Source organism: Pseudophryne corroboree, chromosome 6, assembly GCF_028390025.1.
Source record: "Pseudophryne corroboree isolate aPseCor3 chromosome 6, aPseCor3.hap2, whole genome shotgun sequence".
NCBI classification, from domain to species: Eukaryota; Metazoa; Chordata; class Amphibia; order Anura; family Myobatrachidae; genus Pseudophryne; species Pseudophryne corroboree.
Genome location: NC_086449.1, coordinates 578,661,033 through 578,676,432, shown reverse-complemented (window position 1 = coordinate 578,676,432; position 15,400 = coordinate 578,661,033). Strand labels below are relative to the sequence as shown.

General features: G+C 45.1%; 1 protein-coding gene across 1 annotated transcript; it reads left to right on the top strand.

Moving 5' to 3' along the window:
• The first annotated feature begins 468 nt into the window (after positions 1 to 468).
• On the top strand, positions 469 to 14,054 carry TMED9 (transmembrane p24 trafficking protein 9). Its single transcript, XM_063927904.1, has 5 exons — positions 469 to 657; positions 8,867 to 8,967; positions 9,052 to 9,177; positions 10,189 to 10,335; positions 13,007 to 14,054. The coding sequence occupies exons 1-5, from the start codon at positions 528 to 530 to the stop codon at positions 13,154 to 13,156; spliced, it is 654 nt and encodes a 217-aa protein (XP_063783974.1). The 5' UTR covers positions 469 to 527; the 3' UTR covers positions 13,157 to 14,054.
• Positions 14,055 to 15,400: the final 1,346 nt, after the last annotated feature.

The window sequence follows — 15,400 nt, the reverse complement described above, 5'->3', positions numbered from 1 at the left end:
CATATTGGAGCTGATTGGCTGGTGCGTTTATCACCTTGCACATATCACTGGTTTATCACTTCCTTATGCCTTCTCCAGGTTAATACATCTGCCCCAATGTTTGAGAACCACTTCGTTAAATCATTACTAAGTACAAAGAATAAAAGTAGTAGCAGTGGCCCATGCTTTCCGTAACAAGCCTACTACAGGCTAGGGATGGTCATCGACCATTCGAAATCATCGACAGCCAACAGCCTTAGCTGACACACAACAGAAACTGCCATGCTGCTGCTGTAGCTGTAGGGAAGGTAACACTAACATAGACGCTACCGCCACGATAGTTGGTGCAGGCGGGGTGAGTACTGCTGCTGTCACTCTACACTTGTCGCTGCATGACGTAAACGTTACGACGAGCGAATGGTGACCACGCCCCTCTTGCAGTGTGTGCGGGCCGGGCGCTGATTGGCTGGCGGAATGGACGTGGCAGCCGGTGTGCAGCTACCTCAGCTTCCGGTGCTGGTCTGTTCTGGCACTGGCCATACTTGAAGATGGCTGGCGCCTGGTTCCTGCTGTCTCTCGCCGCCTGCGTGGGCCCGGCCGCCTCCCTGTATTTCCACATCGGGGAGACTGAGAAGAAGTGTTTCATTGAGGAAATTCCCGATGAGACCATGGTGATAGGTGAGGTGCGGGGAGCAGTGCAGCACTCCTCTCCTCCCATAGACTTTATGTGCAGCCTGGGTACACTGGGGCAGTGGTCCTCTCTGTATATGTGTGCTACCCCTCTTGAGTGTCCTGTCTCCGTGATCTGACCTTACATGATGTGTATCTGGTTATATGGAATGGGGCAGTGCCGGCACACACACGCCTTACATGGGGAATAGCAGTAACTGGCCGCCTCTGCGTGCTGCCAGTGATCAGACATTGCACGCTGCACTGTACAGTGAGAGCTGCTCATACATTATGCGTGTTCTGGCACTGACACAAATAACCACAACGCAGAAGGGTTATTTCTAAAGCCTGATTATTTTTATTACTCCCATTTGTTAGTGCAGATTGTTGGTATGTTTCCTAAGGTCAGGGCTGTTATACCTTTCCTGCTGTATACAGCATATTGTTTTATATTGTATAGCAGTTTCTAAATTAGGTTGTGTCTTCATGGAGGAGTTTAAACCCCCCAAAGTCTGACTTAAGGAACAATTACTGTAGGTATAGATATATAAGAGAGAGACTGTACTGCTAATGCTTTTATTTCTCTAACGTCCTAGTGGATGCTGGGGACTCCGTCAGGACCATGGGGGAATAGCGGGCTCCGCAGGAGACAGGGCACATCTAAAAAAGCTTTTAGGTCACATGGTGCGTACTGGCTCCTCCCCCTATGACCCTCCTCCAAGCCTCAGTTAGGTTTTTGTGCCCGTCCGAGAGGGTGCAATCTAGGTGGCTCTCTTAAAGAGCTGTTTAGAAAAGTTTTTTTTTTTTAGGTTTCAATCTCAGTGATTCCTGCTGGCAACAGGATCACTGCATCGAGGGACTTAGGGGAGAGATTTCCAACTCACCTGCGTGCAGGATGGATTGGAGTCTTAGGCTACTGGACACTTAGCTCCAGAGGGAGTCGGAACACAGGTCAGCCTGGGGTTCGTCCCGGAGCCGCGCCGCCGATCCCCCTTACAGACGCTGAAGAGACGGCAGAACGGAGGTCCGGAAAACAGGCGGCAGAAGACTCCACAGTCTTCATGAAGGTAGCGCACAGCACTGCAGCTGTGCGCCATTGTTGTCACACGGCTCACTGACTCAGTCACGGAGGGTGCAGGGCGCTGCTGGGGGCGCCCTGGGCAGCAATATAATTACCTTTAGTGGCAAAAGAAATACATCACATATACCCATTAAGGCTATATGTATGTATTTTGACCCAGGCCAGTTTCTTAAAAACCGGGAGAAAAATCCCGCCGAAAAAGGGGCGGAGCTTATTCTCCTCAGCACTCAGCGCCATTTTCCTGCTCAGCTCCGCTGGTGAGGAAGGCTCCCAGGACTCTCCCCTGCACTGCACTACAGAAACAGGGTAACAAAGAGAAGGGGGGCATAAATTGGCGATATTTATATATTAAGAGCGCATATATAGTAAACAACACCTTCTAGGGTTGTTTTTATACATTTATAGCGCTTTTGGTGTGTGCTGGCAAACTCTCCCTCTGTCTCCCCAAAGGGCTAAGGGGTCCTGTCTTCGATTAGAGCATTCCCTGTGTGGCTGCTGTGTGTCGGTACGTGTGTGTCGACATGTATGAGGACGATGTTGGTGTGGAGGCAGAGCAATTGCCGATGATGGTAATGTCACCCCCTAGGGAGTCGACACCGGAATGGATGGCTTTAGTTATGGAATTACGTGATAATGTCAGCACACTGCAAAAGTCAGTTGACGAAATAAGACGCCCGGCAAACCAGTTAGTACCGGTTCAGGCGTCTCAGACACCGTCAGGGGCTGTAAAACGTCCTTTACCTCAGTCAGTCGACACGGGTACCGACACAGATGAATCTAGTGTCGACGGTGAAGAAACAAACGTATTTTCCAATAGGGCCACACGTTATATGATCACGGCAATGAAGGAGGCGTTACAGATCTCTGATACTGCTGGTACCTCAAAAAGGGGTATTATGTGGGGGGTGAAAAAACTACCTGTATTTTTCCCAGAATCAGAGGAATTGAATGATGTGTGTGATGAAGCGTGGGTTACCCCCGATAGAAAATTGCTAATTTCAAAGAAGTTGTTGGCATTATACCCTTTCCCACCAGAGGTTAGGGCGCGCTGGGAAACACCCCCTAAGGTGGATAAGGCGCTCACACGTTTATCAAAGCAAGTGGCGTTGCCGTCTCCTGATACGGCCGCCCTCAAGGATCCAGCAGATAGGAGGCTGGAAACTACACTGAAGAGTATATACACACATACGGGTGTTATACTGCGACCGGCAATAGCCTCAGCCTGGATGTGCAGTGCTGGGGTAGTGTGGTTGGATTCTCTGACTGAAAATATTGAGACCCTGGATAGGGACAGTATTTTATTGACTCTAGAGCAATTAAAGGATGCTTTTCTTTATATGCGAGATGCTCAGAGGGATGTTTGTACTCTAGCATCAAGAGTAAGCGCGATGTCCATATCTGCTAGAAGAAGTTTATGGACGCGACAGTGGTCAGGTGATGCGGATTCCAAGAGGCATATGGAAGTATTGCCATATAAAGGAGAGGAATTGTTTGGGGTCGGTCTTTCGGACCTGGTGACCACGGCAACTGCCGGCAAATCCACCTTTTTACCTCAGACCCCTTCACAACAGAAAAAGACACCGTCTTTTCAGCCGCAGTCCTTTCGCTCCTATAAAAAGCGACCAAAAGGACAGTCTTATCTGCCGAGAGGCAGAGGAAAGGGTAAGAAAGGGCAGCACGCAGCCCCTGCCCAGGAACAGAAGCCCGCCCCGGCTTCTACAAAGCCATCAGCATGACGCTGGGGCTTTACAAGCGGACCCAGGAACGGTGGGGGGTCGACTCAAGATCTTCAGCAATCAATGGGCTCACTCACAAGTGGACCCGTGGGTCCTGCAGATAATATCTCAGGGTTACATGCTGGAGTTCGAAAGGTTTCCCCCTCGCCGGTTCCTAAAGTCTGCTTTACCAACGTCTCCCTCAGAAAGGACGTCGGTTTTGGAAGCCATTCACAAGCTGTATTCTCAGCAGGTGATAGTCAAGGTACCCCTCCTACAACAGGGAAAGGGGTATTATTCCACACTATTTGTGGTACCGAAGCCGGACGGTTCGGTAAGACCTATTCTAAATCTGAAATCCTTGAACCTGTACATACAGAAATTCAAGTTCAAGATGGAGTCACTCAGAGCAGTGATAGCGAATCTGGAAGAAGGGGACTTCATGGTGTCCCTGGACATAAAGGATGCTTATCTGCATGTCCCAATTTACCCCTCACACCAAGGGTATCTCAGGTTCGTGATACAAGACTGTCATTATCAGTTTCAAACGCTGCCGTTTGGTTTGTCCACGGCCCCTCGGGTCTTTACCAAGGTAATGACCGAAATGATGGTTCTTCTACGAAGAAAAGGCGTATTAATTATCCCTTACTTGGACGATCTCCTGATAAGGGCAAAGTCCAGAGAACAGCTGGAAGTCGGTGTAGCACTAACCCAGGTAGTGCTTCAGCAACACGGGTGGATTCTGAATCTTCCAAAATCTCAATTGACCCCGACAACTCGTCTGCTGTTCCTGGGAATGATTCTGGACACGGTTCAGAAAAAGGTGTTTCTCCCGGAGGAGAAAGCAAGGGAGTTATCCGAACTTGTCAGGAACCTCCTAAAACCAGGAACGGTGTCAGTACATCAATGCACAAGAGTCCTGGGAAAGATGGTGGCTTCGTACGAAGCGATTCCATTCGGCAGATTCCATGCACGGACATTTCAGTGGGATCTGCTGGACAAATGGTCCGGATCGCATCTGCACATGCATCAGCGGATAGCACTGTCACCGAGAACAAGGTTGTCTCTCCTGTGGTGGCTGCAGACTGCCCATCTGTTAGTGGGCCGCAGATTCGGCATACAGGACTGGGTCCTGGTGACTACGGATGCCAGCCTACGAGGTTGGGGAGCAGTCACAAAGGGAAGAAACTTCCAGGGCGTGTGGTCAAACCTGGAGACGTCTCTTCACATAAATATACTGGAGCTAAGAGCGATCTACAATGCTCTAAGTCTGGCAAAACCGCTGCTTCAGGGTCAGCCGGTGTTGATCCAGTCCGACAACATCACGGCAGTCGCCCACGTAAACCGACAAGGCGGCACGAGAAGCAGGAGTGCAATGGCAGAAGCGTCTCAAAAATTACAGCGCGCAGTGGGCTCACTCGCAAGTAGATCCCTGGATCCTGCAGATAATATCTCAGGGATACAGGTTGGAATTAGAGACAGATCCACCTCGCCGTTTCCTGAAGTCTGCTTTACCAACGTCCCCCTCCGAAAGGGAGACGGTGTTGGAAGCCATTCACAAGCTGTACTCTCAGCAGGTGATAGTCAAGGTACCTCTTCTGCAACAAGGGAAGGGGTATTATTCCACTCTTTTTGTGGTACCGAAGCCGGATGGCTCGGTAAGGCCTATTCTAAATCTGAAGTCCTTGAACCTGTACATAAAGAAGTTCAAGTTCAAAATGGAGTCACTCAGAGCAGTGATAGCGAACCTGGAAGAGGGGGACTTTATGGTATCCTTGGACATCAAGGATGCGTATCTCCACGTTCCAATTTACCCCTCACACCAGGGGTACCTCAGGTTCGTTGTACAAAACTGTCACTATCAGTTTCAGACGCTGCCGTTCGGATTGTCCACGGCACCTCGGATCTTTACAAAGGTAATGGCCGAGATGATGATTCTTCTTCGAAGAAAAGGCGTATTAATTATCCCATACTTGGACGATCTCCTAATAAGGGCGAGGTCCAGAGAACAGCTAGAGATGGGATTAGCACTGTCTCAAGAAGTGCTAAAACAGCACGGGTGGATTCTGAATATTCCAAAATCCCAGTTAATGCCGACAACTCGTCTGCTGTTCCTAGGGATGATTCTGGACACGGTTCAGAAAAAGGTTTTTCTCCCGGAGGAAAAAGCCAAGGAGTTATCCGAGCTTGTCAGGAACCTCCTAAAACCAGGAAAGGTGTCTGTACATCAATGCACAAGAGTCCTGGGAAAAATGGTGGCTTCTTACGAAGCAATTCCATTCGGCAGATTCCACGCAAGAATTTTCCAAAGGGATCTGTTGGACAAATGGTCAGGGTCGCATCTTCAGATGCACCTGCGGATAACCCTGTCTCCAAGGACAAGGGTGTCTCTTCTGTGGTGGTTGCAGAGTGCTCATCTATTGGAGGGCCGCAGATTCGGCATACAGGATTGGATCCTGGTGACCACGGACGCCAGCCTGAGAGGCTGGGGAGCAGTCACACAAGGAAGAAACTTCCAGGGAGTATGGACGAGCCTGGAAACGTCTCTTCACATAAACATTCTGGAACTAAGAGCAATATACAATGCTCTAAGCCAGGCAGAACCTCTGCTTCAGGGAAAACCGGTGTTGATCCAGTCGGACAACATCACGGCAGTCGCCCATGTGAACAGACAGGGCGGCACAAGAAGCAGGAGTGCAATGGCAGAAGCTGCAAGGATTCTTCGCTGGGCAGAGAATCATGTGATAGCACTGTCAGCAGTGTTCATCCCGGGAGTGGACAACTGGGAAGCAGACTTCCTCAGCAGACACGATCTTCACCCGGGAGAGTGGGGACTTCATCCAGAAGTCTTCCACATGCTGGTAACCCGTTGGGAAAGACCAATGGTGGACATGATGGCGTCTCGCCTCAACAAAAAACTGGACAGGTATTGCGCCAGGTCAAGAGATCCGCAGGCAATAGCTGTGGACACGCTGGTAACGCCTTGGGTGTACCAGTCGGTGTATGTGTTTCCTCCTCTGCCTCTCATACCAAAAGTATTGAGAATTATACGGCAAAGAGGCGTAAGAACGATACTAGTGGTTCCGGATTGGCCAAGAAGGACTTGGTACCCGGAACTTCAAGAGATGATCACGGAAGATCCGTGGCCTCTACCTCTAAGGAGGGACTTGCTTCAGCAGGGTCCCTGTCTGTTTCAAGACTTACCGCGGCTGCGTTTGACGGCATGGCGGTTGAACGCCGGATCCTAAAGGAAAAAGGCATGCCGGAAGAAGTCATTCCTACTTTGATTAAAGCAAGGAAGGAAGTAACCGTGCAACATTATCACCGAATTTGGCGAAAATATGTTGCGTGGTGCGAAGATCGGAGTGCTCCGACGGAGGAATTTCAACTGGGTCGATTCCTACATTTCCTGCAATCAGGATTGTCAATGGGTCTCAAATTGGGATCTATTAAGGTTCAAATTTCGGCCCTGTTGATTTTCTTTCAAAAAGAATTGGCTTCAGTCCCTGAAGTCCAGACCTTTGTTAAGGGAGTGCTGCATATACAGCCTCCTGTGGTGCCTCCAGTGGCACCGTGGGATCTCAATGTGGTTTTGGATTTCCTAAAATCTCATTGGTTTGAACCACTAAAAAAGGTGGATTTGAAATATCTCACATGGAAAGTGACCATGCTTCTAGCCCTGGCTTCTGCCAGGAGAGTGTCAGAATTGGCAGCTTTATCTTACAAAAGCCCATATCTGATTTTCCATTCGGACAGGGCAGAACTGCGGACTCGTCCGCATTTTCTCCCTAAGGTGGTGTCAGCATTTCATCTGAACCAGCCTATTGTAGTGCCTGCGGCTACAAGTGACTTGGAGGACTCCAAGTTACTGGACGTTGTCAGAGCATTAAAAATATATATTGCAAGGACAGCTGGAGTCAGAAAATCTGACTCGTTGTTTATATTGTATGCACCCAACAAGATGGGTGCTCCTGCGTCTAAGCAGACGATTGCTCGTTGGATCTGTAGCACAATCCAACTTGCACATTCTGTGGCAGGCCTGCCACAGCCTAAATCTGTAAAGGCCCACTCCACAAGGAAGGTGGGCTCATCTTGGGCGGCTGCCCGAGGGGTCTCGGCATTACAACTTTGCCGAGCAGCTACGTGGTCAGGGGAGAACACGTTTGTAAAATTTTACAAATTTGATACTCTGGCTAAGGAGGACCTGGAGTTCTCTCATTCGGTGCTGCAGAGTCATCCGCACTCTCCCGCCCGTTTGGGAGCTTTGGTATAATCCCCATGGTCCTTTCAGGAACCCCAGCATCCACTAGGACGATAGAGAAAATAAGATTTTACTTACCGATAAATCTATTTCTCGGAGTCCGTAGTGGATGCTGGGCGCCCATCCCAAGTGCGGATTATCTGCATAAATTGTACATAGTTATTGTTAACTAATTCGGGTTATTGTTGAAGGAAGCCATCTTTCAGAGGCTCCGCTGTTATCATACTGTTAACTGGGTTTAGATCACAAGTTGTACGGTGTGATTGGTGTGGCTGGTATGAGTCTTACCCGGGATTCAAAATCCTCCCTTATTGTGTACGCTCGTCCGGGCACAGTACCTAACTGGAGTCTGGAGGAGGGTCATAGGGGGAGGAGCCAGTGCACACCACCTGATCGGAAAAAGCTTTACTTTTTGTGCCCTGTCTCCTGCGGAGCCCGCTATTCCCCCATGGTCCTGACGGAGTCCCCAGCATCCACTACGGACTATGAGAAATAGAATTATCGGTAAGTAAATTCTTATTTTTTCTAATCAGCAAGTAAGTTATTTTTACACATTGTTATATTTCATATACTGCAAACTGGATACAGGTGAACATTGTTTAGCTTAAGTCATGTTTTGCATTTATCCTTATGTCAGAGCAAAGAAACAAATGAAGATGGTTCTGTGTGACTTATAAAGCCACTAATGCTAATTTAAATTAGCAAAAGAACAATTCATCTCATGTATGTTTACAAGCGGCTGTACCTTGGTACTATATGGTGTGTTTGTTGTATTTACTTTATGCCATTCAGCAGGCTGCAAGCTATTAGTCACTTTCTGCTAAACGCGGCTCGCTGGTGGGATTGTAAATACTATAGAGTCTGCATTGTTTCAGAAAACCTGCATTTTTATCTGATGGCCTTTGAGTTATTTTAGTTCCTTGTTTTGTTTCTGGGGTAGACCATGTACAGAATTTTAATATATGTTCTACTGAGAAGAGATTCATAAACAATATTATAGTAACTGTAATCCAAGGAATTGCTAAGCACTAATGGCATGTGCCATTTTTACTTTTTTTTATTTGGTTTTTTTGACGTTAGTGTTACTTTAAATAATTGCTAGTATTAGTTAAGCAGCTTCCAAGCAGCGGAGTGTGTTCACTGTAATCTTTGATGTTGCAGGTAACTACCGCACCCAGTTGTATGACAAGCAGAGGGAAGAGTATTTGCCTGCTACACCTGGGCTTGGCATGTTTGTGGAAGTGAAGGATCCAGATGATAAAGTAAGTGTCACATCTCCTTTCAGCTGTTGCTGTGTCATATTTTGTTTTAAAGTGTACTAATGCAATATAATTTATTCATTCTAGGTCATCCTCTCCCGGCAGTATGGCTCAGAGGGCCGATTCACCTTCACATCGCACACCCCTGGAGAGCACCAGATATGCCTGCATTCTAACTCTACCAAATTTGCTCTCTTTGCTGGTGGCATGTTGGTGAGTATATAGTGTATGTAAATTGTTTAGTATAACATATAAATTGGCAAGTGCACTTTATGTTGGCGTTTCTACTAGTGATGAGCGGATTCGGTTTTACTCGGTTCTCAAAACCGAATTTTATTGGCTCACTGATGTCACGTGTTTTGGATAGCCAATAAGATTCGGTTTTGAGAACCGAGTAAAACCGAATCTGCTCATCACTAGTTTCTATTACAATGCAAATATACTAGATGTATACAAATAACAAAAACACAGCAAACTATTAATACAGGTTGAGTATCCCATATCCAAATATTCCGAAATACGGACTTTTCTGAGTGAGAGTGAGATATTGAAACCTTTGTTTTCTGATGGCTCAATGTACACAAACTTTGTTTAATACACATTTATTAAAAATATTGTATTAAATGACCTTCAGGCTGTGTATAAGGTGTATATGAAACATAAATGAATTGTGTGAATGTAGACGCACTTTGTTTAATGCACAAAGTTATAAAAAATATTGGCTAAAATGACCTTCAGGCTGTGTGTATAAGGTGTATATGTAACATAAATGCATTCTGTGCTTAGACTTAGTTCCCATCACCATGATATCTCATTATGGTATGCAATTATTCCAAAATACGGAAAAATCCCATATCCAAAATACCTCTGGTCCCAAGCATTTTGGATAAGGGAGACTCAACCTGTACATACACTTTCCCAGACGTGTTGGGCAATACAGTGTTTCATATGCTCAATATCGTGTAAACCATATTGAGTATATACAAGTTGCTGTATAGTTGTGTGTGTGTGTGTGTGTGTGTGTGTGTATGTATATATATATATATATATATATATATATATATATATATATATATATATATATATATATATATATATATATATATATATATATATATATATATATATATATTCATTTACTTTACTGTCTTTGTATTTGATCTTGATAACATCGTTTTTAATCCCCATCTCTAACTTGTTCTATGAAATGTTTGCTTTCTTCAGAGGGTTCACCTTGATATTCAGGTTGGGGAACATGCCAATGATTATGCCCAGATCGCTGCCAAGGACAAACTGAGTGAGCTACAGCTTCGTGTACGACAACTGATAGAACAAGTGGAACAGATTCAAAAGGAACAAAATTACCAGAGAGTAAGGATGTCTTTTTCTAGCAAAGCAAATACATTTTATTATTTTGGTACAGCATATATGCCCTCATACTCTAGACCAGTGTTTTTCAACCGCTGTGCCGCGGCACACTAGTGTGCCGCGTGCGGTTGTCAGATGTGCCGCTGCCTGTCGCCCGTCAGAGATGTCTGCCGCTCTGCTGCCCCTATTATTGCTACTGGGCTCGGGCAGCACACTGCTCTCTTCCGTGGCCCGGCCCATGACCTATGGTGACGTGGGGTGACTCATAGGTCACGCACGTCACGCCTACCCGTCTGCTCTCCTGACCGCCTGCTCTCCTGCCCGCCTACCCCGGCCGCCAGCTCTCCTGCACGCCTGCCCCGGCCGTCAGCTCTCCTGCTCGCCGCACCTACCCATTCCCCTGCTCCGTGCTGAGCGAGAAACCTGAGGTTGGGGCCAATGTATTTTATTTATTTAATTGATTGCTGGGGAATTACTGGGGGGGGGGGGGGGGGGACACACACGACACAATGTGTGACATTACTTGGGGGGGGGGGGCAGTGTGGTGGAACTACTGGGGGACAACACACACAATGTGTGACATTGCTGGGGGAACAGTGTGTGGTGGAATTACTGGGGGGGGGACAGTGTGTGACATTACTGGGGGAACAGTGTGTGGTGGAATTACGGGGGGGGGCTACACAATGTGTGACATCACTGGGGGAACAGTGTGTGGTGGAATTACTGGGGGGGGGCTACACAATGTGTGACATTACTGGGGGAACAGTGTGTGGTGGAATTACTGGGGGGGCTACACAATGTGTGACATTACTGTGGGTGGCAGTGTGTGGTGGAATTACTATTACTATATTTTATTACTGTGGAGGTGAATGAATTTTTTATTACAGTGGGGGCCAATGTGTCTGTTTTATTACTGCGGGAAATATCAGTATATTAGTTGAAAAAACTGACTGTGTGCCTTGGCAATTTTAAAATCTCATTTAGTGTGCCACGAGTTTAAAAAGGTTGAAAATCACTGCTCTAGACAGATTGGTTAAGGAATGGGGCTATATCAAGACTATGGATACTAACACACGCCATGAGAGCTGATTTCTGTGTTTTAAGCTGGGTGCACACTATACAATAATTGGCCCAAAAACCCAATTTCCTACTGTTAGGCTGAGTGTCTGATAGTGTGTAGCACCTGTAGCTGACTGTTGAGCCAAAATCGGGCATCAGGTCCTTTTATATGTGGAATGCTGCACAACATTGGTCAGGTCAAAGGTAAAATTAATGTGTATGGAAATTTGAGCGTCGGGCTCAGATTCATGGTGCTAGTTCATGTTAAAACATCACCTTTGTGGTAGTTTGTGTTTAAATCAACAATGATGTGCCGCTTATTAGCTGTATAATAAAAGGCTAACGCTGCTAGTCACCACTATCGGGGAATTTAGGTGTTTTGCACGCCGGTGGCCACTAGTTGGTGCCCGATGGAACAATTCAAGTGTTGATCCATTCGGGCACGCACAGCTGCCAGTGCTGACATTACAGTTATAATGTTCCGTCATACTGCCCCACTCGATTACTGCGATCTGTAGATGAAGGACTTTAGCAGTTCCTAGAATCTCCCGTAATTCATCTGGGGGTCGAGCTTTTAGTCATGTGGCTCCAACTCTATGGAACTCGCTTCCCCACATAGTGCGAGAGGCCCCAACTATAGAATCCTTCAAAAGTAGACTCAAGACTTTCCTGTTTACTCAAGCATTTCCATAATGTCCCCTTAGTATCTACATGCTTCTGTATTTTATGAAAAACTTTTCTGTACTTCATTATATTCTGTGCTATGTTATGCTATGTATCTGTTAAGCGCCTTGAGTCCTATTGGCGAAAGAGCGCTATATAAATAAAATTATTATTATTTTGATGGACTGGTAACTAGTTAGCTCAATAATTGTGTAGTGTGTGTATGTTCTAAAAATGTTTTTGGGATCGTTTTTAAACTCCAAAAATTGTGTAGTCCTTAGCATTGTTTGGCAAATCATGTAAGGTGTGTATCCAGCTTAAGGTTCATGAAATTGGTTGCCTAATTCCACATAAACACCTGCAGCGAGTCGGCAAAGTGTTGGCATTACATAGTGTGGCTTTAAGTAGAAGGCTTTGCTTAGTATACGGTTTTATTAGAAAAGCTAGAACATTTTTAGAATGTTCTAGCTTTTTGTAGATCTCAATGTTCCATGTATTAAGACGCATCTGAGACTTCTGTTAGCATGCAGAATATTATGATCTTGTCACCGTTCGGGTTTAACAGTTCACACCAGTGATATAGGAGGCATATACCTAAGTAATCAAATTACTTGTCAAGAATTAAGCGTCAGACCAGAAATTAAGGATGACATACTGTTTACTCTGCCTATTTTTAACTTTTGGCAACATGACGCAAGTACTTTTTTTTTTCTCTTTTTTTCTTTCACTTAAAGCTAGGGGTATATTTACTAAAGTGTGAGTTTTTAGAAGTAGAAATGTTTACTAACCAATCGGAATCTAGCTATTATCTGCTAGAAGGCATTAGATAAATAAGTAGAATCTGATTGTTTTGGGCAACATCTCCATATCTAAAAACCCTCATGTTAGTAAATATATATACCCCCAGTTTGTTAACTTGCCGTAATAACCATTTTATTGCTTATGTTTTTAGTGGAGAGAAGAGAGGTTCCGTCAGACTAGCGAGAGCACCAATCAGCGTGTCCTGTGGTGGTCCATTGCTCAGACTTTCATACTTGTGTCCATTGGAGTCTGGCAGATGAGGCATCTTAAGAGTTTCTTTGAAGCAAAAAAACTGGTGTAGAGCACACCAAGAGAGCAGAGTTTGTTGTGCCAGAAATCTTGGACCCATCTCCAGCTAGGCGTCTTCCACCTCTAGAATCTACAGGACTATACATGGAACTGTGTTACATGGTGACTCCAGCATTTGGGACCAGAGCACTGGTTGGATATTCAATGTCCCAAGCAAAGGAGGAAGTATGGAACCTTTCCTAAAACATTAAAATGAGGTTTTTGCTGTTCATTTGCTAGTATTCAGTTACTGATTTTTATTATTTTTTGGTTAAAACTTTTTCTATGAATCCTGAACGGATACAGCCACCAAAAATAAGCTTGGGGGTTTTTTTTTTTTTAATTTCCTTTTTTATTTAACCTGCTGATCAGGGGAAGCCATACTTGCAGTAAACTCAATGTTTTTGTCTATATGCCTAATTGTTTTTATGGTAATGTTTTGGGTTAATTTTATGTGCTTTTTAACTTGACTGAGGGTTATTGATCTTTCTTCCTGTAGAGATGGGCACAGGATAATATGGCATTTGCTATTTAGGTCTGCACTGTGTTGAATGAACCTGCCACAGCAGTTAATGGGTCGCCCAACTCACCTGGCATATAAAGGTGTTCAGCTGAGGGAGAAGAGCAACATTTCACCAGGATCCAACCTGGCAGCTGCTGTCTTTCTGTCAAAATAAGATTTTGTCATTTGTTTTAGGATTAATTGCACTTGCCAAATAATTAAACCACCTGCAGTAATGTTCTCTAAGAGACTTTCTTAACTTTGGCTCCCTATGATGATTGGGGAATTGAGCCACTGGGTTCCCAGGTTACACTGATCCTGTAGTTACTGAATTTGAATGTCTCTATTTTTGGGGTTTTGTTTTTCCATGTTTTTGCTATAAATAAAAGAAAAACAAAATATTCCACCATCTTGGCTCATGGGTTTTTCTGTATTGATGCTAATGTGATCATTTGCAGTTGTGTGTATACATTACAAATGCCCATATTTAGACCAACTTTGGACTTTGCCAGTGTATATACATGAGATGTACAGAGGGGTGTTTTTTTGATATGTCGACAGTCATAATGTTGACATGAGGATGTCGATGTTGATCATTTAGACAATGATGAGATGTGGACATGTCTTCATCCTGGTGGCCTAGTGATCACTTTACCTGCTGCAGGGGTTCTCAGTGTTCATATGATTGTCACTTCCTCAGACGTCTGATCCTCTGATGTTCAGGAGAGTATTTCTCCCCTAACCCTAATACCTTCCCCCTAACCCTCCCACCCGTAGCCTAACCCTCCCACCCGTAGCCTAACCCTAATATCTACATTCAGACAATGTTGACATTGCAGCTGTAGACATTCTGACAATGTTGACAGTCGACGTCCTGTCAACCGTATGGATTTCAACATTGTTAGTGTCAATCTTTTGACTACATCCCTGTACAGAGTGCCTCTTGCAGTGTGAGGCTGCTGCAGTCACTGAGGCTTAGATCGTTCTCCTATGATGGTGAGCTAAGTGTAAAGCAAAGCTACCAGGCCAGCACTTCCAATATACGTGGATAAGGAATCGTCTCAATTTTTTTTTATAGATCAGTGGCACCTTAATGGGGAACAGAAAAGTCACAAATAGGTGAAACGTTTTAAGGCTGATTTTTAATTGGTTTAGTTAAACTGAGATTTTGCAACTAATAAACCTAATATGCACGTTGTGACTATTTCAGTGCGTGTGCTTAGAAAATACTTAACCATGGTAATTTTATAGTGCGCAACCTGGGGGAAGTGCTTGACCAAGTGTAGAAATCACCTTGAACCCCCCAAAAAGTGACATCAGATGAACGTATAGAAGACCAAATAGTGGTCAAAAACTAGGTATTTTAGATCCTTATAAGTTGTCAAATGGCTGTTTTTTACCCTTTCTGCAATTGGATAAATTATAATAAGTTATTTTTTGGGCTACAGATTGTTTGTGATTTAAAAATAGCTAAAAATTTTATGTATGTATGTGTGTGTTCATGCTAGGCTGTTCTAGCAGGGCGCCGCAAAAGGTGCAGGGCGGATTTTGCCTTTAAAAAAAAAAATAATCGGGCGCGGCACCTGCTAAAACAGTCTAGCGTGAACACACACATATATTTTTTTTATTTATTTTCACGCTAGGCTGTTTTAGCAGGCGCTGCGCCCTGCCTGATTTTTAAAGACAAATTCCACCCTGCCCCTTTTGCGGCACCTTGCTAGAACAGCCGCCCGCTTCCTGCCCTCCCAGCGTGTA